This window comes from Callorhinchus milii, unplaced genomic scaffold (genome assembly GCF_018977255.1).
Source record: "Callorhinchus milii isolate IMCB2004 unplaced genomic scaffold, IMCB_Cmil_1.0 Scaffold26, whole genome shotgun sequence".
In the NCBI taxonomy this organism is placed as follows: domain Eukaryota; kingdom Metazoa; phylum Chordata; class Chondrichthyes; order Chimaeriformes; family Callorhinchidae; genus Callorhinchus; species Callorhinchus milii.
The window spans coordinates 2,100,380-2,126,049 of NW_024704767.1; the positions used below are offsets into that span (position 1 = coordinate 2,100,380).

General features: G+C 34.8%; 1 protein-coding gene across 2 annotated transcripts in view; it reads left to right on the plus strand.

The window, feature by feature from the left end:
- Nucleotides 1-25,461, plus strand: part of znf280d (zinc finger protein 280D) — a 36,972-nt gene extending 11,511 nt beyond the window's left edge. Inside the window, exons 5-20 of one of the 2 annotated variants that reach the window (XM_007906528.2) lie at nt 203-326; nt 4,552-4,728; nt 5,371-5,471; nt 5,743-5,963; nt 8,937-9,094; nt 12,344-12,444; nt 12,553-12,699; nt 13,971-14,105; nt 14,617-14,873; nt 15,546-15,686; nt 16,018-16,080; nt 16,442-16,563; nt 17,053-17,083; nt 20,685-20,730; nt 21,082-21,143; nt 21,455-25,461. In XM_007906528.2, the coding sequence (XP_007904719.2) occupies nt 203-326; nt 4,552-4,728; nt 5,371-5,471; nt 5,743-5,963; nt 8,937-9,094; nt 12,344-12,444; nt 12,553-12,699; nt 13,971-14,105; nt 14,617-14,873; nt 15,546-15,686; nt 16,018-16,080; nt 16,442-16,563; nt 17,053-17,083; nt 20,685-20,730; nt 21,082-21,143; nt 21,455-21,599 (2,031 nt within the window). In that variant the 3' untranslated portion in view covers nt 21,600-25,461. The remainder of the gene's footprint in view (nt 1-202; nt 327-4,551; nt 4,729-5,370; nt 5,472-5,742; nt 5,964-8,936; nt 9,095-12,343; nt 12,445-12,552; nt 12,700-13,970; nt 14,106-14,616; nt 14,874-15,545; nt 15,687-16,017; nt 16,081-16,441; nt 16,564-17,052; nt 17,084-20,684; nt 20,731-21,081; nt 21,144-21,454) is intronic. The other variant, XM_007906543.2, reaches the window with a different exon arrangement.
- Nucleotides 25,462-25,670: the final 209 nt, after the last annotated feature.

Here is a 25,670-nt window from a genome sequence, read left to right on the forward strand (position 1 = left end):
GATACTTTCACTTTTTCTTCCTCCTCCTTCCCCCCTGCCCCGCTTATACTTGTGATTGAATATACTTACTTGGTAGCATGAATTTAAAAGGAAAGCATCTTAAAATGGTCTATGATTAGTTGTCAGATTGATGGCATTTAAAACTGACTTTAGTTGATTACATCTTACTTATTTTTTAAAAGCTCTTTTTTCCTTTTTTTAGGGCTTTGTTTTAAAAGATACAAGTTCATCTGCATCTCAAAGTTCAGGAGGCGTACTTTTTAATGCAAGGCCGAACCCAAGTGTAACACGCTATCAAAGCCAACCAACTATTCCTGCTGTTTCAGGTATGTATGCTTTGTAAGACTAAAGGTACTTGATTATTTGTTTTCACCCAGTAACATTTATTTTTGAGCTTAATAGGTAGCTTGGGTGTAGGTTAGTAGTTTCTCTGAATCAGGAAAGCATAGAAAAGACAGTCATTTTGGGGTATTAAGCATGATATTCCACTATTGTGGATTTTTCCTCAAAAATTAAATGGGTAAAGCGAAAATTCAGCAAAGTTTCTGCCTGTTCCCTCACCAAAGGATAATTTGAGCAAAACTCCAAAATATCTATCCAATGTTGCATCCTACATTTAGTCATTCTTGACTAATTGGCTTCCTCAGTCTCATTTGTGGCATCCTAGTTTTTTTACATGTCCTTTTAGTTCTTTGCTTACTGTTCAGCTGAAAAGAGTCTACCTCCATCTACTTTATCCATGCTTCTCGGCATTTTAGAGACCTGGATCGCGTTCCCTCTCAATCTTCTTTTCTCCAGTTATAACAAGGTCAATTCTGGGAGTCTCTTTGTAAGTTGGAGCCCTAAGTCCCGAAATCAGCCCTGGGACTCTCCGATCCCTCTCCAATATACCGATGGCCTTTTGAAGGTAGGATGCTCAAAATTGCACACAATATTCCAAATGTGGCTTCGTCTCTACAAGGTTAGAATTATCAAACATCCACAGGATGCATCTCAGCATTCAATGAAAGGTAATAATCATATCCACATTCTTTTCCTTTCCACCTTGCCAGTGACATCCCTTAGTTAAATCCCATGTTTCATGTTCCAATTTCACAACCTTTTATTATTTTTCATTCAAATAATCCTCTATTCCTCAATGTATTTGGTGGAGAACCTTTTTTCCTTTAATTGTCAAAAAATGTATATGATGAAAAATCCCTTCTTCATTCCATTGGTGAATAATGTGAGTAGCAGAGGCCACAATTCTGATTTCCCTCCTCCCGTTACAAACCTGCCATTTTTTTTCCACTTACCATTACTACCTTATCTGTGTTGCCAAGCTAGTTTTCAGTACAATTAGTTAATTTCCATTTAATTTCATGAACTTTAATTCTATTTAAGAGCCTTGCTTGTGAAGCTTTATGGAATGCCATCTAACACTATCCAACTAAATTATATTCAACGGACTGCTTTCATCAACCAATTTAGTTACGTCCTTAAATAATTCCAGTGGGTTTACGAGGCCATGATCTATTGGTTTTAAATTCATGTTGACAACTCCTATAGCCTTCTTTCTTTTCCAATTGAACATTCTTGATATGTTATTACGATGGATGTTAGGCTAGCTGATCTATAGTTTCTGGATTCATCGTCTTTTTTTATCAGCTTAGATTTGCTGTCTTCTGGTGTAGCTCCTGTATTTACAAGGCTCCTGGAAATATTAACCAGAAGCTCACCTATTTCCTTAAGGATTCTGGGATGGTTGCCAACTAGACCAGGTGTCCAGACATTTCATTCTTCACGTCTCTTAATAGGACATGCTTTGCTCTACTCCTAATACGATGCCCAAACTCATTTCATTTAGTACTCTTACAGCTGGCAGAAAAGTAACTCAATTTCATCAGTCAACAAGATTCAAATGAAGAATTTGAATCCATTCTCTTTTTTAAAAAAAAGTAACCGAAAGACGTGGCCCTATATATAAGTGTCATGCCATCTCAATTTTATAACTGCAAACTTGATCATAACTATTATTCAGTCTTCGTGGTTAGATTACCTGGAAATAACTGGTGTATTATTGTTCCACTTAAACATTGTCACAAGTTTGTGATCTCGGTTTAAATATTTATAGACTGAGAAGAGATTTCAGATGCTTTTTTTAAAACAAAAACTGAACTTTCTGTTTCCGAAGCAAAAATGATGTAGAATCCCCAAACCAAGGTCTTTTGCAGGTTTTTAAACTTCTTTTGAAAATTGTTTTGTTGCAATGATGCTTGTTTGCTGAAGAATATTTTCTGTTCTTGTTGATTTATTACTAGTTCAGGTTTGTACATTCCATGACATTTGCTGGCTTTTGAGCACTGAACTTCATTAGTATCTTCAGTAATTCTTGTTTGAGTTTTGTATCCTTATCTCACTAAGCATTAGCGAGCACTGCCACTTAATGTCTACCTTTTGGTACCAGTTAAAATTTAATGGAGGGAGTATAGTTGGGTTCAATGTGCCCAGGCTAGGGAGGGGGGAAACAGTCTGGGATTCTTGCTGCTCATTGCTTGGTTGTACAGCAATTCTAAATATCAGCCATATTCCCATTCAAGTTAATTCACCTCTACAGAATGTTGCTGCAAATTCAAGTGGGCAAAGTTGATCCAGATGAATTATTCAAAGCCACCTCAGGTCATCAGTCATCCCAGTCTAATAGTTAAAACAGAAGAAAGAACGTCAAAACTTTTCACTTTTAATGGGGTGGGGCTCAGTGACATTAGATGTAATATTATTTTTGTGTGTTTGGTTGAAGTAGCAATTTTGCCCTTCCGTCTCACTGCTTTATGAATGTTGTAATGTACATTACACATTCTCTGTTCAGACAGCAGGTGATTGTCAGAGGTCTGTAATGTAATGTTGCTAATGACCAATTTTCTAGTAAAACTACTAAAGTATCTTGTCAGAATTTTTCTTTGGTTTTAGGCTATGAGTAATTCATTTTATTTTTTAACATATTTCCAGAAATCAGTGTTTACCTTTCAGATGTTCTTTTCATGTTTTATTTCAAATCCTGAACTTGTATATTTTTGAATTGAACTTATAATAAGCTTGGAATATCTGAATGGAATGGAATTGAAGGTAGTAGGAATATTGAAAGCCAGCAATAAATGAACTACTGTATTTAAAATGCAGTAACTGTGCTCTTCATACCAAGAAAATGTAATCTGCCACGGTTGAATAGAAGAGATGTACATGTGGATACATGCTCTGGAATTTATGCTTCATTACCTCATAAAAGTTAGGGAAACGTGCAGAATTTTTCCTTCACTAAGTGGAGATTCACGTAGTGGAGTACATCTATGAAAAAAGGGGCTTGATGGGCTGAATGGTCTAATTATTTCATGATTTTTCAAAGTTCTAATCAAAATGCTAAACAGTAAAAGTGAATCCTATTAAAAATTACCAGAAATCTTTGGATCATAAAACCTCATTTAAATGATTGTTGGAGAAAACTGGTTGTCACTGAGAATAGATTTTTCATAACTATTAAAGATTAAGGCAGGAAAATAGAGAAGAAAAATTAGTGGGGTAAAAAACGAGAAGTATGGACTTATTTTGTGACCTTTACTTTTACGTAAGTTGAGGAAATCCAAGTTTAGTTTAGTTTCTAGTGCATTATACACTTCTACATCACAGTTGCTTTCTAATTACAACTAATCATCTGTATAAAGCTCATGGTTTAAAGAGAAAGCTACTGAGAGGGAAACAGATGAAATACTTTTATGTATAGTTCACATTCCTTCCTCTCAAGTTTGTTATAAAATAATTCAAACAAAATATCAAGCACGTCTGTTTTGAGCTGATAGAAAAAGTCTATAAATAGATTGTGCATGTATCTGTGAAAAACATAGGCGATTCTCCACTGATCCGTAAATGCATTGATCTTTGTAGGTGAGTTAAATTATTGATCTCGGTGAGCAAGAGTATCTTATTCTTTACTGATCATAAAGTTTACTTGTACCATGAAATTTTCCAGGAGTAAGAAATCAGCTTGATTAATTTATCTGGGTTCCTTTCCAGTCAATTAGAAGAACATTGAGAGCAGTATTATTATTTCTTGAGTTCCTGGATGCTAGTCTTGGCTCAAAGATGTGCCACTGGCTGAGAAACTGCCTCAGCAGGTTCTTGGATATAGACGTGCATCTCTGAAGGTTTCAGTAACTTTCCATCATATAAATTATGGGATTGGCCTTTTCTGTGTGGAAATCAAATATGGCTTTTCTCTTCAAATTATTTTGTAAGTATTTTTTTAGGGAGGAATTTGTTTTTTTAAGGGAAGTTGCTTTGCATTGAAGTCCCAAGTGATTTTCCTCTTCAAATAAACTGGATCGTAGAAATTCGGTGGTCATTTTTGTGATTCTTCAACAATATACTTCAACTGAATAGGACATTTACTGAAGCAACGTGTCAGTCTATGTGTCAGTAACAGAGAAAATATAACAGTATTATTACTTGAAGAATACTGTAGTCTAAATAACCCGGCACTTTTAAAATATATATATTTTTATTTGTTTTTCATCACAGTGAGTACAACTCAGTGCACGAATGTCAGTAACAAGCGTCCTGCAATCTGTGAGATAAATAACATTACTTCAAAGAAACCAAAAAACATTGAAGTTGGACTTGGAATCAATTCACCAATTTTATCATCTTCAAACAGTTGTCCTACATTGGTGCCACCTTATAGCAGTACCTCAAAAGGTATTTTTTTTATTTCATCAGAATAGAGCATGCATATACATTACATATATATAATCCAACATTTATTTTCATTTCCAGTCAAAATAATATTTCTCAAAGTACTTTGCGACACTTATTTTTTATGTGCTTCTAAAAGTGCTTTATCAACTTGTTCTTGCATTATTTATATGTAAGAACAAGTTGATAAAGCACCTTTAAAAGCGTAAATTTACCACATTTATAAACTTGCATTTTTTCATCTTTTATATTTGATGAGAAAAGGAGTATGTAAAATCTTTTTATAACTTTGTGGGTATTAATGGCTTTACAGTTTGCGTTAGCTTCAATGATTATGACACTGTAAAAAGTAGGAGTTTAAAATTGTTAGCATCACTGCACAACACACAGTGATGGTGGAGATACTGTGCATTGAGACCTTGTGCATTGTGCAGGACCTGGAAAACAGCAATTGTTGTACTTCGAAACAATTTTTTTATTCTAAAAAATGTAACGATGTGAATTTTCCTCAAATTGGAGAAAATTGGAAAACTTCATCAATAAATACTATGTTTTTTTTACTGATATAAAATTGGGAGATAAAATATAGGATACAACGGTGTGTTCCAATGTACCCTGGCATATAACAATAACTTTTTTTGGCAGGAACACAAAGTAACATTAAGAATGGCGTGCCAGTCCCAAGGGCTTGTCCAAAATGTAACATTCACTTCAACATCTTGGATTCTTTGCGGCAACATATGGTTGTAAGTATCTTGATAGCAATTGCTTAGGAAATAAGTCAAGAGAAATTTTAATATATTAGTTATACTTGCCTGTAATTCAAGCAGAAATTGATATTCATCACTTTGAGATTTTTTTAAAATAGTTTGAAAAGCAGTTAACCAATATGTTTATGAATATTTGTCAGGTTTTAATTTCTGGCATGTACTTACTCTCATTTTAAAATTGTGTTAATTGAATTCAAAATTTGAATCTAATCCTGATAATTGACACCAAAATGTCTTTGTACTTGAGTTCTGCTGCCCAGATTTGGTGTCCAGCTACTGTCCAGTACCATCCTCTGAACATTGTCTCAACATGCTTGAGGAAACCGAGAGTGGGAAATTGATTATGTTGGTCAATGACTTTTATTATGGGAAAGATGATGGTGAAGCTCACCAAATATTGCCAGATCAGAAGACAAACACAACGTTTAAGTGCTACAGCTGTTTGAAGATTCTTAAGAATAATATAAGGTATTCATGTGCATTTTAATTACTTAAATGTAAGATATAACCGTAATACTACTAATATTCAAATTTATGGATTGAATCTTTTGAAATATTGAAAATGACTGTGACTGGAGGAGTTTTAAAAGCATAACCGAGTCCCTTTACACACTATTTATAAAATAACTTAGAGGAAAATACTTTGTGCAATATTATTAAAAAATACTGATGATTCAAAGCTACAATAAATGGTCAGATGAAAAATATGAGGTAGATGGAAAATTCATAAACAATCTTAACCAATAAAGCAAATAAACTAAGGAATGACATAGAATTTAATTTAGGTAAATGTAAGGTAATGCATATTGGAGCAGGAAACAGCAAATGTGGACATGATGAAGGATGTCCATTAAAAAGGTAGAGAAGGGAAAGGAATTGGCTATGATAAATCTTTATTCTCTAGGGGAAAAAAACTAATCAATTTGAAGATGTTATCAACTAAGCTGATCAAATGCCTGGGTACATCAAGGACAATTGACTCAAAGTCAAAATAAATATTTCAGCCTTGTATAGATCACTGATTAAGGCAGATTTGAAATATTATGTGCTGTTTTGGCATTGGTGCCTTGGAGTATCGTCAAAGAATGACAAGGATGATTTCAGGACATCGAGTGTTAAATTATGATGAGAGACTTGCAGAGCTGAAGTTGTTCAGTGAAGAAAAGAAGATTGAAAGATCTGATCTATGTCTTTAAAATGCTGAGAGATAGAAGTGTTATGGATATAAGCAGGATATTTGGTGTGGACTGTGAGAGCTAAACAAGAAAATAATTAAAATAAGCTTGAATGTAGAGGAATTTTATTTTCACCGGAGGAATTGGTTCAAAATGTGAAACAACCCCCAGCAAAAACGTGATGAAACGTGGATTTATTCTTTCAAAAAGGCACAAAAAAATATTATTAAAATATATGTTTGGGAATGGGATTAGTGGATGTAGGGTGGATATGGAGTGAGAAAATTGAACACATTGATTCTTATGTTGTGGCGGTAGATAGTAGGCCTGGTGTTTCTGTTTTAGGGTAGTTTTTAATCAAAACTCAAAGCGAATGTGGTTGTGGTAGAATGTGAGATACAAAGAATAATGCACTTAAAAAGACCATTTGGCTCAACTGGTCCATGCCAGTTTTATACTCCACATGAGTTCTGATTTACTCCATTGATAATGTGTGTTTTGTCTTTTGTTTTATTTTCAATCACACTTTACATGCTGATGATTCAAACAAAGAAAATAACCTCAATTGTATTGGGGGAACAAAACTTCATACACAGTCAGGAAACCAAAGTAAAAGTGGTGAATGTGCTTATAACAATCCCAGAGGGTGATTTTGCTGCACCATGAGAATGTAGTACAAAGCTGCGCAAGCTTCATTACCATTTTTTTGTACAGATTGATGGCATTATCAGCAGATTTCAGTGGAATTCCCTTCAGGGATGTAAAGTGAAAAATAGTTGTTTTATACGGTGTAAGAACTGTTCTTTTTGATTGAATAACTTTACTTTAAAATGCAGCAAAAAGGCTTCTGTAAGCTCTTTTAACAGCCAGACCCGTTTGTATCATAGTCATTTCCTGGCAGCTAAGGTCATAGTTGCCTTGAGTAAGAATCCTTTAAGGGAAGCTGAAATAGCAAAATGTGAAAATTGAAATATGGGCAGGGCTTTTAAGGGCACAGCTTGTATGATAAAATAAGTTGAGTAGTAGTAATAGGTGAGGTGAGCATTCTCAAGTAAAGAAAGAGCTGTTCATAATTGAGGGTATTTTAATCGCTATTACATGCACTTAGAAATAGAGACCTAAGTAGATGTACAAGTGATTTGTCATCAGAGCAACTAGAAAATCTAATGAATACTTGTGAGACGTGTAACAAGAAATAATAAATATGAAAGTGAGCTTTCTGTATGGATTTGCACTCTTTTTGGTACAAATAAAACGCAAATTAGCTAATCGTCTTTCTGCTCTTATATTCATCTTTTTTTTGCATGCAATTTTATTCGAACCACTGCTGATTTCCGTGGAGGCAATGTCAATCTTAAAATTCCTATAGGTGCAGTGTTCAATTAACAGTGATGGCTCCAGTGTCCCAAAATAACCTCTCTCCAATAGCAGCCAGTATAAAACTTCCATGTGCCCATTCCTCCAAAACCCAAGTGATAAAACAATAAACATAGTTTTTAAAAATGCGTTTTATCAGTCTCCATTCCATAGTTCAGCTCCTCAGCAGCAATGCAAAGCTTTGTACTGCGTGCCACACGTGAAACTGAGGTGTAGAATAAATTCACAGCTAGGGAATTTCTCTGTAATTTAAGATACATTTATTGAAAACTTAAACCTGTTAACACAACACACCTGACTTCTTGCAGGAGAAGTTGAGTGTATACAACTTGTGACTAGAACCATCGTATCTGAGAAGCTTCCTTGTTGCTTGGTACAGTTGATCTGAAAATGAGCATAATTCCAAGAAGATGCAGTTGTACTGTTATATGGTCATTTAGAATGTGTTTTTCAATAACTAAATAGGTCAAGGTTTTGTCAAGCAAAGAAGTCTATAATAATTTTAATACAATTATTATTAAAATAAAAAGTAAAGAACTTTTGGTGTGATCATTTTATATAATTTAACAATCATTATTGAGGTGGATTCAAGCTGCAGCGAAAGCTATTTGGTTGGAGGTGCAAAACAATGCTGTCTTTTTATCTCGATTATAATCCAAAATTGATGGCAAATACATTAAAGTGAACCTTTTCACTGTTTTTTTCCTTGTGTGCTGCATACATGAAATGTATTAAAAAATTCAACATTGTAACTGTATTTTGCAAATTTAGGATATTTTGCAGGTTATTAGCTATGTGCAATCTATTTTAATCTTATTTAATGTGATAGTTGCCTATGTTAAGAGATGAAATGAAACGTTTTAAGCAGCTGGCTGGTTGTCATCATCAGGTTTATGAACCACATGAAACATCACATGGAACTCGAGAAGCAGAGCAGTGAGAGCTGGGAAAACCATACCACCTGTCAGCATTGTTATCGCCAGTTTCCCACACCGTTTCAGCTCCAGTGCCACATTGAAACTGCACACAGCCCATATGAGTCAACGAGTAAGTGATTGCCCTTTTGTACGTTTCAACAGAAGTGTCAACAGAAAAGTTGCTTAATACCATCCTGTCACTCCCATTGTAAGTTTGATTAAGTGGCTCGAATGTTTCAAAGTGGATATTATGCTGCTTCATATCAAAAGAAACAAAATAAGAATGACAATCAGGTTTCTGTCCGCATTTAAGAGATCTTACATTGACATTTGGCCCAAATTCTCTGACTTGTTTTTCAAATAACTGCCTGCGGAATCTTGCATTGATCCCCTAATACTGGAGAAAACCCTGGTCAAGAATCTATTGTGAACTTTTTCAAGGAAAAATCAAAGATCTTTCTGAATTGGTCTGGGGATTTCAGTCATTACAGATAGGATTTGAGTTCAGAGTTGCCATGAATTGAGAATTGGTGTTGTGTGAGATGTGTCTGAACGTTTGTGTGTGTGGGAGTGGGGGGGGAAGAGGTGAATTAGAGGGAGGAGGTACAGTTGGAAGGATGCACTTTTGATTCATCTGAATAGTATAAGTAACTAATTTTGTATGGAATTTGGGGATGAAAGGGAGAAAAATATTAAACTAGTTTCCATCATCCCAGAGATATGATTACTGTTTGTTTTAAATGTATACTGTTGTGATGTTGGAGTTGTCTCGATGGGCAGTTCCAATAACTAATTGTGTTTGTGATCACGACTAATATTGTCAAACATTTGGGAAGGATTGGAGTGGAATTCAGTCCATTTAAGGTGATGGATTAAACTCTTTTCACTATGCCTGAATGTTATTGTGGAGGAATTCTGGGGTGTATTCAGCTCACCTCAAAACAAAATTCCCAACAATATACTGATTATTTTTGATTGAAATAGCAGCATTATTATTTAGACTGCAGCTCACGCTTTTTCTAAGCTTTTCTCAGTAAAATAGAACAGTCCTTGGTTTTTGCATTCGTGGGACCTTTTGCAATTCTTGTTTTCTTAGGTCCCCTAAACCACTTGAGAGGCCTAGAGGAATAGAACAACATTCTCATTATTCCTGCAGTCCAACTTCACATTTACAGTAGAATGTTGTTATTTTAAAGCTTGCTACAACTGGCCAAATAATGGTTCTTATGAGGCTCTTTCTTGAAGTTGTAGATTATTTGCATTGCGTGGAATTATTAACAACAACTTGTATTATCAAATATCAGTTGAGGTCAGTCGGTGCAAGATTTGGAAGAATTTTTTTTTTTGCCGCTTTCTTTGACAAACTATGTTTGGTCTACAATTCATTGTGGAAAAAATACAAAGAGTTTCTCTACTTGTCAGTGTCAAGTTCTATGTGCCTATGTTTATACTTTCCTGAACGGTTCAAAAAATTTAAGATTAAAAGAATTACCTGGCAAGTAGCTCTGTCACGCGTAACTTGAAAAATTTCAAAGTACTATCTTAGCTGAGTTTCCAAATCATTATTTGTTTTCTTCATAAATCTTCATCAAGTCAGAGCCTTTTAATCGGTGTTCTCTTTTCTCTCTCTCTCTCTTTTCTCTCTCTCTATCTCTCTCTCTCTCTCTCTCTCTCTCTCATTCATTGCCAAAAACAGCATAATGTGAAGTATTTTCCTTTTGATTGAATATTCATTTGAAAAAGTTGGAGCACCAGTCTAAAATAACAACGCAAAGTAAAGGTCTGGTGGTCACGGCACTATTCTCCATTTTTACCTGGTTATTTAAAGCGGATCCAGGAATAAATTGGGTGTGTGCTTTCGAAATGTAATTTGCTTTTGTGTTCTTTTTGCTGCCCCTCTGAACATGAGGAAAAATGATGTTGTCTGAGCAGTAATTAAAACAGCTACTTTGTACCACAGTAGACCAATGTCATTTACAACATGAATAAAACCTGACGCTGGAAATCAATAATGGAATCAGCATCTGAAAGAGAAAAATAAGTTACGGTTTGAGCATGACCGTGATGCTTTTTTGATGAAGAGTCTGACCCGAGAAAATAAACTATTTCTCTTTCAGTTGCTGATTGACCTGCTGCGCATCTAGCATTTTTGTTTCAAATTTCCAAAATTGTAGTTTTTCTTTTTACTTTGCATTTTTTTTTTAAATGATCAGATGTCACAATTACTCAGGACTCACAATTACTCACAAAGGATCTTTTTGATCTGTTTCTGCTAACATATTTTTAATAATGCGAACTTTGTTTTTAATTGAAGTTAATCTCTGAAATAACATTGAATTACTTTTGTGGTGCTCAGTGACCAGTGCTTTTCAATTTTGAGAAATGATTGTGAGCATTGAGTACACATAACAGTAGTTCATTGTGGCAAAATACAAAGGAAAGTTTAATTTTTTTTCTACTCCAAATATGGTGGACACTTGTGTTGAGGGTTCATGCCCACCACACATAGTGTAGACAATTCTCAGACTTATTTTCTGCAACTCGTAGAAAGAATCTGTTTTGCAATCAAATCAAGGCCCCAGAGGTGAAAGGACGTGAGAGGTGGTGTAGTTAGGGTAGTATTTAAAACACCTTTGTGCCCAGTCCACCAGTATTGGTTGACGTGATAGCGAAATAAAGTCTGCTGGAAAACTTGGAGAATACAAAAATAGAAATTTTTAAAGAGATAATAATAATCCTTATACTCCTTATATTTGATATAGTACCTTTCATGTCGAGAGGTTTTCTTAAGAGTGCTTCATAGGATTTAACTGTAAAATCTAATAAGTGTATTTTGTAGCTGAATGTTTCATGGAGGCTGCCATGGAAAGTTAGCATAAATTGAAAACTGAAGCTGAGTTAAAATGTGGAAAGTTTTTCAAAACTGTTTTGTAAGAGAAGAACAGTTTATTCAACATATAAATAGGAGCTAAGATAAAACGAGTATACATTTTAAACAAAGAAAAATAGATGCCATAAATATGAAATGTGGAAATGAACCAAAAGTAAAAGCCATTCTTGTCTTTTTTTTACTTGAAGCATGTGATGTCCACTCTGATTTTCCTCCTTATGCAATAAGAGCTCAGGTGTCTTAATTTCATTCATAAAATGCGTAACAGATTATACTTTTCAACAAAATGCATGAGATTGGTACTATTTTAAAAATAACTGATAGTTTACCACCATCAAATAATATTGTTAGTAAACTCGCCTCGGTGGCACAATTCACCTCCAGTTCAATTTTATTTTGATTTCAGTAAAATTATAACATAAAACTTGCTTGCAGAGGCAAATGCTATACTGCACTTTGTTGTAATTGTGGTCATTCTTTGTCAACTAGCAATTTGCAGAATTTGCGAGCTATCCTATGAATCTGAGCAAGTACTTCTACAGCACATGAAGGACAATCATAAACCAGGTGAAATGCCATATGTTTGTCAGGTAATTTAAAAATTCATTGACTTCCATAAATAAACAAATATCTCCTCTTGAAACTTTTTTTGTGTGAAAAATCTTCTAATGGTTTTTATTTGTCCCTTTCCCTTGTAGGCATGCAACTACCGTTCGTCAGTATATTCCGATGTTGATGCTCATTTCCGCATTATTCATGAAAGTACCAAGCAGTTGCTATGCCCTTTTTGCCTTAAGGTCATTAAAAGTGGAAATGCTTATGTTCAGCATTACATGAAACATCAGGTGCAGTATTGATATTAACATGAAATTGAAATTTTGTCAGTGTCTTGCTAAATGATTGTGAAGAATATTACATTTCTCCAAATGACAAATAATTTAGTTTTTAGTTCTTTTTAGTTTAGAATTGCCGCCATACATCTTCAGAAAACATTCCCGGTTTCAATACGTTTTCAATAAGAAACCGGGATATGCGGAAACATGCTTAGCATAAGGGGGAAAGGGGGGAAGAAGAAGTAGGTTGGTAATCAATTACATATTTTTTGACATTTACTGTTGGGTACATTGAACATCTCAGTTTGTCACTGTCACTATGGAGAAGTCTATTTGTGGCATACAACTGAACAATTTGAACAGTCAGCATAACTGAATCCAGCTATGGACCAACGTCTCCAGTTATGTACTGTCCCCGTATTGAACTTGAGGCACGGCTCAGACCTAATAGTGCAGCTTTATTATAAATTGAAATATTCAGCAAATATTGTCAGTCTTATTCCTCCTCCATCTTACTGGTTGTAATTTTAGAATTCAACTGTTTTGTGCTGACAGTCCAGTAAGTTCTGGTAAGTAATCATTCTCTTGATTTGTTTGTGAGAGCTTCAACCCTCTCCCATGGCTTGAGATTGCTCCTTTTCTAGATTGAATTTTTTTTTCTGTAAATGGTGTAAATACTTTAAAAACAACAACAAAAAATAGAGTTTAGCCAAAAAGAACGTAGACAATGTTCAGATAGAACTTGCAAATGAGATGTTGGAAACCATCTTGTTAAATGGTCCTTTTGCATTTTTTTGCCAAAGGCACTGAAAGAGTCATTGTTAAATTCAATGATGTTGTACCAGTTGGTACTTGGGTTGATTCTTTCTCTGCTTTGATGGAAGTTCTCAAGTCCCCACCCAGTATATTTGTTTCATTGAAATAAACCATTGAAATAAACCAACCATTAAATCAACATTTGTTTTAAATAACCGTATATTTTTGTTCCAAAAAAATGATGCTTGGCAAAACAAAGAATGTGAGGCCAGTGTCAATTTTTTTTACAATAATAATCCTTGCATTTGATATAGCGTCTTATCATGTTATTGAGACGTTTCACATCGCTTCACAGAATATATTGTAAACAGTTTATCCTCAAATGAGATGAGTGACTGTAGCCTGAACAAATTACATGTGAAGTACAGTCTAACCACATTCATAGAAAAACTCACAAATTTCCAGCATTTATCTTGCATAGCAATCTTACATTACAAATTCAAATTAATATTTTACACTTTTTTCAGAAAAAAGGAGTTTACCGCTGCAGTAAATGCAAACTTCAGTTTTTGACGTGTAAAGAAAAAGTGGATCACAAAACTCAACATCATAGGACATTTCGAAAACCTAAGCAGTTAGAAGGTCTACCTCCGGGAACCAAGGTCTGGAAACACTCACACTGCTTTGCTTATGTTTGATTGGAACTTAATTTTTTTCTGTTGGTGTTGCAAACCGAGCACATAAGTACCTCTGATGTTAATTTGACTACATCTCAGTGTGGTTTCATTTTGAAATGTTGCTTTATGCAGTGAATGTGAATTAAAGTGATTCGAGTAGACAGCTCCATTTAGAGATGATATAAAAAGTGTAATTTTTAAAACATAAAAGCTTAAAACATGCTATTGGAAGTGAGTGTACAGTTTACAATTGAAAAATTTAGGACTCTATAGACAGTGAGGTTGCAAAACGAATGTTGGGTAACGTGATTCAGTGGAATGCAGTTGTTAACATTTTTAAACGTTATATTCTGCTGTATACTCTATGAGAAAAAGTATTGTGTGAAAGTTACCTGGTGTTTATCCTAAAAGCTGAGCCATGCTCCTATGTTGGAAAAAAAATTGTATTTGTCAACAGGGAATTGTAGTCATTCTGATCATGCCTTTTTTGTAACAGGTTACGATTCGAGCTTCCATGACACCTTATCCGGTGGGATCATCTTCCGTGTCTTCAGATACAGCAACCGGTTCTGCACTCCAGTGCTCATCACCAGTCACATTAAACACTAAATTATCCTCATCAACCGCAAACCAAGTTAGTCATGAGAGAAAGTTACTTCTGGATCAGCAGGACCTTGACCAAGATGAGAAGAAAGAGAGTACAGTCAGCAAAAAATTAACCAAATCTTTTAATGTTGTGTTGCAGTCTTTGAGGTAGAGTCTGCTAAATTTATAGTTTCTATTATTTATAACCAATAGTTTCTGCATGCATTTCTTGCATTCCTTACGATTCTCAAGAATTCTGCAAGTTTTAACCACAGGCATTTTGCATTAAAGTAGTTTAAGTATCACAAATTCTTCATTTCTTGTGGCATATTCCCATGTTCAGGACATTCAGATTCTATTAACTATAAAGGCCATCTTCCACTGCCTGTCTCGGGTTAAGCAACTGCAAAATAACCACATAGAATAATCTACACCTGGATAAAATTACCAACTGAGGCTGATCTTAGTTGGACAGGTCAGAGATATCATCTTATTCCACACTTCCCTTCTACTGAATCAATGCAACTTTGATTCAGCTGAATTTAATGGCATCTGTAGAAAAGTCTTATGTCCTCATCTTCTGGTAGTAAGTGATAATATAAAAACTTCAAAGATGTTCTTGAGAATGTGATGTGCCACTTTGACAGTGGGTAGTCATGATATAGCGTACGTAGACATCTAAAAGGTTTTTTGATGAAGAAACACATGAGACGTTCCATTACAAACAGCAAAACTGGTTCTGTGATCTTGAGAAGGGAGAGCTGATTATTTTCTTTTCTATTTGAGCCTGTAGTTTTGAATGAGTAGTTCTAACTGTTCCCCTCTTTCTATTTCGAACAGAAACGAATCAGGTGTTCATAAATGTATTGAGTGTGACACAGAAATCAAGGACTTTCCCAGCCACTTTCCAACTTATGCCCAATGTTCCCTTTGCCGCTTTGGCAGCAGCTGCAACAAATCTTATACAACACATAGGATGAGGTAAGATGAACTTTATTTTGGTAACAATCCATCAAAAACTTCCAGTTTCTTCTGTATGTTTGGCAAATATTGAAAGTTAACTGTCAACAACAATCTCTTTCCAATATAGATGTTCCATGATGCAAAATAGAATTTCAATTTCAGATTGAATCTTATACAACACACTTAAACTGTATTTTTTTTGATTTGTCATCAATTTTTAAAATTAAATATTTTATAGTGTCAGTCGTATATAATTTTAAAAAATCAACTGCAGTCTGTGGACTGCCAGATTAACTGTACAGACATGTCTGCCTTTATTGCTTTCAATAACCATTGTGTATTTTTCTAGCTTTCATACTGCCCCGAGTAAAAAGAGATGTTGGATGTTCACAGATTATTCAAACAAACTGAGGTAGGAAATGTGCTATAATTTTAATTTTTGCATTCCACAAAGAGAATTACATTGCTTAGATTTGGTTCAGTGTAGGGAAGTCTTTAATTTGTTTCTGATGAGTAGAGGTTTTCAAAGCCAATCTTAAAGAGACCGTATGAATTCAATGAAGAGTCATTAAAGTGCTAACCTCAACTTTTTTTTAATTGATGGCATTGTAAGGTTGTTCAGAAAGTGTTCTTGATCATTAAGTCTTTCCAATTGAATGTATTTGCTAATAAAGATTGCTTATCAGAGAATTTATATATTATCCGATTGAAAACTATTTTTCACAGAGCTAATATGAAATGCATTTTGTTGTTTTTTAAAAAATCTATTACAGAGGTATCAAACTGGTGTGTGTTAGTTGCCCATTTCAGACAGATGGTACTGGTTCAGATGAAATGGCAAAGCATCTTGATCAAAATGAATTCCATGACTGTTGTTTCGTTTCGGAGTCTTGTGGTAAGTGCACAACTAAGTGAAAACCTTTTCTCCTTTAATAGCTTTTGTCAACATCAGTCCTCCCATTTCTAATACTCCCATCAAATTTGGTGTTTTGCTTGTATGTTTCCGCCCTTCTGTATCTTAAAGGAGTTACTCGCAAGTCAGTATGAGGAAGTTGAATTGTTAACACAGAGAATCATTCACACTACTACATATTCAGTTCTTTCGCATATTGAATTTGGAAGCTTCCATGCCAGTGTCTACATCATATCATCAGTGCTCACATTTGAACTAATGTATTGAAGAGTGTCAGTCGGAAAATAAATAGAATGATATTAAATATTAAAGCAATGCTTCTTTGTAATTTTGTTAAGGTTGTTGATAGTGATGGTTTAATTCTCTTAATATGGTAATAAATATATACTTCCCTTGCTATTAAATGCCTATGTTTATTATTAAGTGTATATAGGAATGCGTGGTTCTTAAAATTGATTTTTTTTCTTGCAGTTTCCTCCACTGCAGACAACAGTGCTGTTGAGTGAGTATGCTTTTATCATTGATAAATCGTGATTTGTGATCATTATTATTTTGGGGGTTATGTTTTATTGGTACATTCTTAATATACTTCACACTTTCTAACCACGAAAACGTCTGGATTATCTACATGATAATCTGGAATACCTGCTGCTGAAGCCGCATTAATGTAGTTGAAATAATTTTTTTCTAAGCATGCTAATGGTCTGGCCTTATTGCAAATGAAATCTGTGTATGGCAAAATTGTAGGTATAGCTCCACACTTTCCTCAGAGTACTTTGTTTGTCATCTTAAAAATTCTATGTTTGGGATTTGAACTAAAATTCTGAGCAGGTTTAAGCAATGCAACCTCATCAAACGTGATCTTTTTCTAACTTGCCATGTCCTTAAAATGTATTTAACTTTCTACCTTGTGACTTATTTGCACTCTGAATTTTACAGGAATAAATTTCATTTTTATCCATGACAGTCTGCATCCTTTATGCCAGGTTTGGTGATGGGCCACCTTCCTATTTCATTTCCAATCTGACATTTTATTCCTTATGCTCATAGTTCCATTGAGCCACAGGGATTTAAAATTGCATAGTATCCCGAAACAAATTATTATCTGTGTTTGGACCATTGACTGATAACTCCCAGGATCTCACAATTCAATTATGCAAATGGTGGATTGTTGAATAACAAACATTAATGAAAGATCTGTTTTATTCTGAAGAGGTATTGAAGTCTGTTTTTATTGATTAAATCTGTTGCGGACAATGATGTGCTCCCAAAGGTGTATTTCACAGATCTGTTGCATAATTTAAAAGAATACATTTTTATTTCATTGTCTTTGAAAATAACGTGATTTGATTTGAGGCCCTTAAGTATTATTAAGTATCAAAGCAAAGCCTGTGTTTCTTGTTAGAATAAAGGGCAGTTGTATAATTTGGATCCCCTAAAATACCAAACAATTTTAATTTGAGACCCTCTCCAGGCTTGTTTTCCACAAAAGGTTAGCATGGCTGATAATTCCTAACTGTACAATAATGGGCAGGTTCTGATTTATGAGGAACATTCAGTGTCTTTAAGTGTGAATGAGCTTTTCCTGTGTTTCAGATGTGATCTACCCAGTAACTCAGCATTCAGTCTCTGTCATGATTCTCTTTCGGTGCTTTAACCGAAATGTTGTTATCTTTCAGATCAGGTACTAGATATGTATGTAGATACATTTATCTATTGAACAGGTTAGTTGCTGGGAATTATAGATTTGTAATTGGATACTCTGTCTGCTCTTCAGTGCAGAAGACATAAAATAATAATAATAATAATCCTTGCATTTGATAGCGCTTTTCACGTCGGGAGGACGTCCCAAAGCGCTTCACAGAACACTGTAAAGTGAATTGACTGTATATTTGTGGGCGAACGCGGCAGCCAATTGCGCACAGCAATGTCCCACAAACAGTCGTAGATTGAAAATGACTAATTTATTATTGTTTTGGGTTTTTTGGAGGGATTATTATTAGGCTCTGTGTGGAGTAAGGAAACTTGCCCAAGGTTTCGCCCTCTGCCTGGAATTGAACTCAGGTCTCTCGCTTGCAAAGCGAGTGCTAAATTTCTAAGATGTTTTCTAAATTCTGAGTGGTCAGTGCTTCAAGACCTTATGATGTTCCAGGTAACCTTGCTGCCACTCAATACTTCCTGTAACTCCAGTTTCAGAATCTGTATTCAGTATTCAGTTTGGGGGCTTTTCAGTGTGAACACATATCTGAACCTATCAATGAAAAGAGACGAGCAAACCAGTGGAATAAATGTTGGCTCTTCTATTCCCTGTGCCATAAATTTTAAGTAAATCGTTGTTTATAACTGGAAATTACATCACATAATAATTTCAGGGATTTGGTATTGTATAAATGATGCAGACTATAATATAATTTCAGTACCCTGATTGAATATAGCAATGGAACTGAGAGTAAACACAGCTTCTGTGTACTCCAAGCTGCAAAAGGAGGTTACAGAGACTAATTTGAACAATGCACCATTCTGTTAGATCTTAAATAAAATAACGAAAATCTATGTTAAAATCCATTTAGTATTATGAAGATTGTCATTAAGGCCATGATAATTAATTATCTTGAAGCTGTGATGAGCAGTACTATGTGGATTTTTGAATCTCTGTATTTAGCAGTAAGGAATGCTACCCTCATGATTAAGTACATTTGGGAATTCTAATTCCCTGACCTGAAAATGGTTTGGAAGCATCATTTATTGTGTTCGGGTTTTGTATTTTCTCATTATTTTCTGTGATATTAATGATTTGTACTGCTAATTACCTTTAGGATATGATAATCTACTTGATAATAAAGCAGCATTTTATAAGAACAGATGTGGTTTGAGTAATTTTTAAATACTATTGCACAGCTTTATGTCATAAATCAGGCCGTTTTAAGGTAACTAATGGGGAAAGATTGTAAAGTAGTACCAATAGGTTGCTTTTTCCAGTAAGTGTAGTCAAATCATTAATGAAAGTTAACTTTATTATTCATCCATAGAGATAGTTTAAAATAAATTGTAGCAGTCAGGTTGGTTAGACTATTTTTCTTAGGCTAGACAATCTACTGGAAAACCAATTTGTTACTAAATTAGTGATCCATATATCATGTTTGAATGGGCATTACATCAGTACTGTTCTGGTTGATAGAATCAATGTATCTGTTTATTATGTTTAATGTAACATGTTTGGCAGAAAAGAAGCACAATTTAAACTCACAGGGTCATGAATCATACAGTGAATGATTAATAACTACGGTTTCAGACTATATAAGAAGCTCAGTTCTTCAGTGGATAAAACTTGACAGGTAGTATTTACCAAGCAAATAGTGGCTAATAATATTCTTTAAAAATTTGAATGAATGAAATAGTATTGGGAAAAAAAGTTAGTATTAAATTAATGTGCCAAACCTGAAAATATAAATGTTTTTTGAACTATTGTAGTTAACGGAATGTAGATACAGTAGTTAGTATATAACTGTCTTATGTGTTTTAAAAATTGTGATTTATTTTCCATTTTAAAGAAACAGTAACATCGAACAGCTAGCTGATGTACACAAACAATAATAATAATCTATGCATTTGATATAGCGCCTTATCACATCTTCAAGACATCTCAAAGTGCTTTGCATAATATACTCTAAAGTGAATTGAGTATATTTTGTGGGTGAAACACGTTAGCCAAATTACGCACAGCAGTGTCCCACAAACAGTCATGGATTGAGTGACAATGGAGGTATGTGTGTATCACAACCAGTCCCCAACCCTTTTCCATGCCCAGTGTTAACGCATGTCCTCTCCAGGGTCACTGAAAAGTGATGAGAGAGGAGAGTGAGAACTCTCTCTCTCTCTCTCTTGCCCATAGATTTAGATGAAATGCTGTGTTGTTTTAACTGAGAGTACACAACTTGTAACAGCTCTCGAATCAGACCTTTGACAATGATCTGATACATCTTTACACAGAACTGGATTATTTTATGTGTTGTAGGTTATAAAACATGGTAAGTTTCCTGAACCGTTATTGTGTGTGGCTGATCAAGAATTTCAAACCTAAGTACTTTTGTTTAACTTAACAGGTGCAGTACAGACGTTTCAGAAACTAACAAAACCAAGAAATACAAGGTAACTTCACTGTTTTTGTGGACTTTGAGGTGTTGAGCAAACATTTTATGTATTGTTCAACAAAATCTGACTGCTGATCCAAACTTTCCAAATAGCTGAAATAAAGATATCTGGTCATCAATGAAAACAGATCTGAAATGAAAATTGTTCAGATGGATTCAATTCCTACTTTTTTAAAAAAAAGACTGAAAATTTAGCACAGTTTAATTATAAGAACTATTATGCTAAATTAGTCTTAACCTATGTGCCCAAGTATTTTTCAACAATCATGTACCTAGTTTAATATTGTAGATAAGAAAATTGACGCATTTGTTTTCAAGATTTTAAGAAAGTTTTTCTTGTATCTTTAAGGAGAATCAATCGTCCACCTTACCTGAAGCAGAAAGTTTGGAAACGGGGTTATCTTTCGATGGGTAATTCAATTTTAATAATAATAATCCTTGCATTTTATATAGCAGTTTATCATGTTGTTGAGATGTCTCAAAGCGCTTCGCAGAATATACTGTAAAGTGAATTGACTATATGTTTTAGGCAAAACCTGGATTATCTACACATTGTTTTCCCAAAATTGCTAACTCAGCAAGATACACATACATTTTGCACTAGTTTGTTGAAAACTAGAAAATAAAAATTTGATGCACTTGAAAATGTTTCTGATTTGAAAATAAGTTTTCCTGCTTGCACTATTAAAAATGTTTACATATTGCCCTTTTATTTTTGACAGAACTCAAGAAAAGACTGACCAGACTTTAAGAACTGAGGTTGAATTGGTGGAAGAATTATCTTCACCACAAATTCCTGCTGAATTAAATAATCATCAAGAATCTGATGGCAAAGAAGTGAGCTCTGCTGAAGAATATAGAAAATAGTCACAATCCTGGAGAGAGCGATGGTCTGTCTGAATTGACTAGAGGAATAGAAAAAGAAAGCAATGCACAGACCGTACATGATGGATCCTCAGAAAAAGAAGCTGCAGCTTCAAATTCTGATCAAGAACAAGGTTTTTGTTTTGTTGACGAGGATGTTGATGTTAAAATAATAGAAGAATGTGAGAGAAACACCGTATTTGATGAAACGAAAGATCAAGAGACCCTGGAGAATACCGTGCAGAAATCCCAAGGAAAGGGGAAGGAGAGGCTTGGTTGCTTCGGTAGAAAAACGTTTCATCGATATGAGGGTGATAGTAAAGATGAAAATGTGGGACAGGACAAAGATCCCAAAGAAGATGTTTCCTTTGAACAGTTTTTTAGAAGCAAAGATGAACCAGAGGCCATTGGTTCTGATGTGAGTGAGCAGGGCAGCATTCAGCTCGAGCCACTCACCCCTTCTGAGGTTCTGGAGCACGAAGCTACTGAGATTCTACAGAAAGGGGGTGTAGTGATCTCAACAAAGAAAAAGGGTTCAGCTGCATCCGAGTACGTAGATGAAAATGCTAAAGACGCCAGTCCGGGCACAGTACTAATGAGCACAGAACATCAGGAAGAAAATGAAAAGAGTTGAAGTCTTGTGTGCGAGACTTATTTATCTTATTAGACTTTGTTCATAAAAAAAACACAATTCAAGCACACAAAATGCTTTGTTCATAAAAAAAAACTGTTAGACTCATACTGTTAAAGACTTTGATATTCTTACCTTGCTCAGACTCGAGTTCACATTCCTGTCTTTGTCAAAACAATTTTTTTAAAGAAGCATGTGAATAGAAAAGACTTACAATTCTGTAGAATTTCTGTATAAACTAAACACCTTTGTATAGGTGTAACTTTGCCAGGCTATCAGCTTACCTAAGTAAACTTTCAGTGAAAGTGGAATCATTACAATATACGTGATTGTCATTGTGCAACTGTGCAGAAACATCTGACTGCAGTCATGGACAACAGGACATAATACTGTAAGTGCTGTTGCTGTAACCCAGTGCTTATTGTTTTAATAGTCTTTAAAATAGGGTTAGACCCTTTAGGATGGGTTTCATGGTAAACCAAAGTGCTTCATCCTTTCCTTTTACTGTAGAAAATAGAATATATTGTGTTAAGTACTTATTTCTTTATATTGGCATGTATGTTTTGTTCAGCAGTTAGTCCTGCTTACAGAGGTAGACATAAAAGGCAAGGACTGCAGAATATGTAACAGTGAATAGTAAAAACAAACAAACTGCAGTACTTTGCCGTGCCAAGCTAACTGTGTATGAGGAAGAATAAAGCTGCTTAAAGTTATTCTAAATATTTTTGCTATGTATTTGGTAAATAGCTTCAGACATGTACTTTGCTCGTGACAGACAGTGGCTTGCTTTGATGTACTAACGGTTTGCATAAAACTACAAAACCTTATTTAAAAATCAAAACCATAGACTTGAATCCTTAGATGTATCTAATTTTACTTTGTTATAAAGCTTGTTTTATTTTAGTTATGAGAATAATAACCAGAGAGAAGGGTCATAGTTACCAAAATTTGTACATGGTGTGAATGCAAGATCGCCCTGATGCTGGCTGTTTTATTCTGAGTGCATTTTGCTAGAGACTACTTTTGCGTAAAGCAATTTTAAAAATAGCATGCATCAAACTTAATGGATATAATTTTTACTTGTTTTAATTTTGGCTCTGATTTTCATGTGGGTTCTTATTTTAAAATATTTAATTGTAGCCTCTTCGCTCTTCTAAATCTCACATTTCCAAACGGAGAACACTATCTGAAAGCTTTCGTGTTTGTCTGGCATTTTAAAAAAAAGTTAAGATTTTAAACAAAATAATTAATACTTAATGATGAAACATCTCGCTGATATGATAAGACGCTGTATCAAATGCAAGGATTGTTAAATAGAAACTTCCTTAAAAGGCCTGCAGATTCCAAGCCACAAAGCAGTGTTTGTGCCATTCACAAAAATCTTATTCCATAATAGACACACCGACAATATCAGCAGTTGTGTTTTCATTTCTGAGAGACAGATAATAGATTGTGAATATTTCATAGCTACCTAGTTTGGTTATAGGTTATAGTCTATTTCGAGTTGCTATTATTGTGCATTTTCTCAGTGTTTGCAACCCACCTAAAGTGACCATTGGTACTGTCATATTCTTCTAGATGCCTTATGAGATTAACATGAATGTTTGGGTTTCTGGTACCTAAAACATTAATCCGGAAGTGTGACGATACAATTTTCTGTCACTTATCTCTGCAGACTTTCAAACTTATAAACATTTCCATGGTTTGTTTTCATGCGTCCTATTTGAGGGAGTGCTCTGGTTTGAGGCTTGCACACTTGCTCCTGATTGCCATCAATGCCTTTCTGTAATTATCTACCTGGAGGTTTCTTTGATAAGTGTTTTTGTGTGTGTGTTTTCTCTTTCTCTCCCTCTCTTTCTTCCCCATTTGCAGTTGACACTGGCCAATTTGAATTGAAGGAATAACAACAGCGGCAAATTACATTTGTGTTGCGCCTTTCACGTCAGGAGGACGTCCCAAAGCGCTGGACAGTCAGGGATCCGCACCCTGTAATTCCCTACTGGGGACCTGTGATCGAAAAGCTTGCCTTATAATCGGAAAACTGCAATTCTCCCCTCGAATATCAAGAGTTCCTTTAAAAAAAACTGCAGATTGTCTAAAAGGTGCCCATTCTAATACTTACAATTACAAGAATAAACCTCTTGAAATCCTGGTTTGCTGACCAGATTTAACATCACAAAGTACTGTGTGGTGACCTAATGAGCAGTGTTCCATTGTCTCTGCCTTTCTCATTGTCTTTTTATTTACAAATAACATCACAAATCAAAATTAGTGGTCAGTCATTGATAGTATGAAAAGCTGATCTAGTTGCTGCTATAGATTTGTGCTCAGCCCTCAGTTTTTTTTTAAAAAACCAGGCAGATGTAATCCAGGGTAAATGCAATAGATTGTGCCAGGCCTCCTTCAAAACTATAAAACTCTCAAAATGTTATCCAATCTATTTGCTGTGGCATTAGAAATTCTCAACTATGTTTTATATCTATGTGGACATCACTCAAGATTTCCTTCACTGTAGCTGATTGTGCCAGTGGTTTTAACACATGCAATCTACTTTGTAGGGGAATTGAGAACTGATATAGAGCTCATCTAATATAATTTCCTTCACACAGCTAAGTTATAGCAGGGTTGTAAATACTTCTATTTTGTGTTTTCAAAATGCTTAATTTAGAATCATTTGCAGTATTTTACTTTAAAACAATGTATCTATTTGTATGTTGGATTTATGTTGTTTTTTGTTTTGCTGTTATACCTCCAAAGTGTGAATTTACTTGTTCCACTCCAAGATGCTCGCACTTGAGTTTGTGATCAATTCATGGACATTGGGTATCAAAAGGAACTGTAAACAAAGCAATGTGCAACTGAATACATGTTATAGATGCCTGTGCTTACGAATGTTGGAAAATGGACAGATTAGGCAATTTTGCATTATTGGACTAAGCTAGTTGTCAAAACAGATTGGATCTTTGTGAAATGTAAAAATTAGTAGTGCACAGTGCAAAGGCTTTTCCTTATTTCCATGCAACTGTTTTTTTTAATGCTGGTTAACTTTGATAATGACAAATATTTCCAATCATACAGTTGCCACTTGGGACTGAAATGATTCCTCTTCAGAGTAAAGTTGCTGTACACGGGGAGGGGGTGGAAAATAATGGGTTGTATATTTTTCTTCTTGTAGAAGTTAAATGTAACTTTAATGCCAGTGCCTGCAAGCTCAAATAAAGAAAATGCATCTAATGACCTGGAACTGCAGTTTTTTTGTGTCTGCATGTTTTCTGCATGTAGTGCAGTATCTCATTCAAGAGACGACTCGTCATATTTGAGAGAATGCTTGATGATCGTGTGCTCATCTGATGACTTTTCAACAGGGGCCACTAGATACTGATGTTGTTGTCCTTCTCACCTCTCCACCTTGCTACATGGTGACCCAATTGCACTGGCCCAGG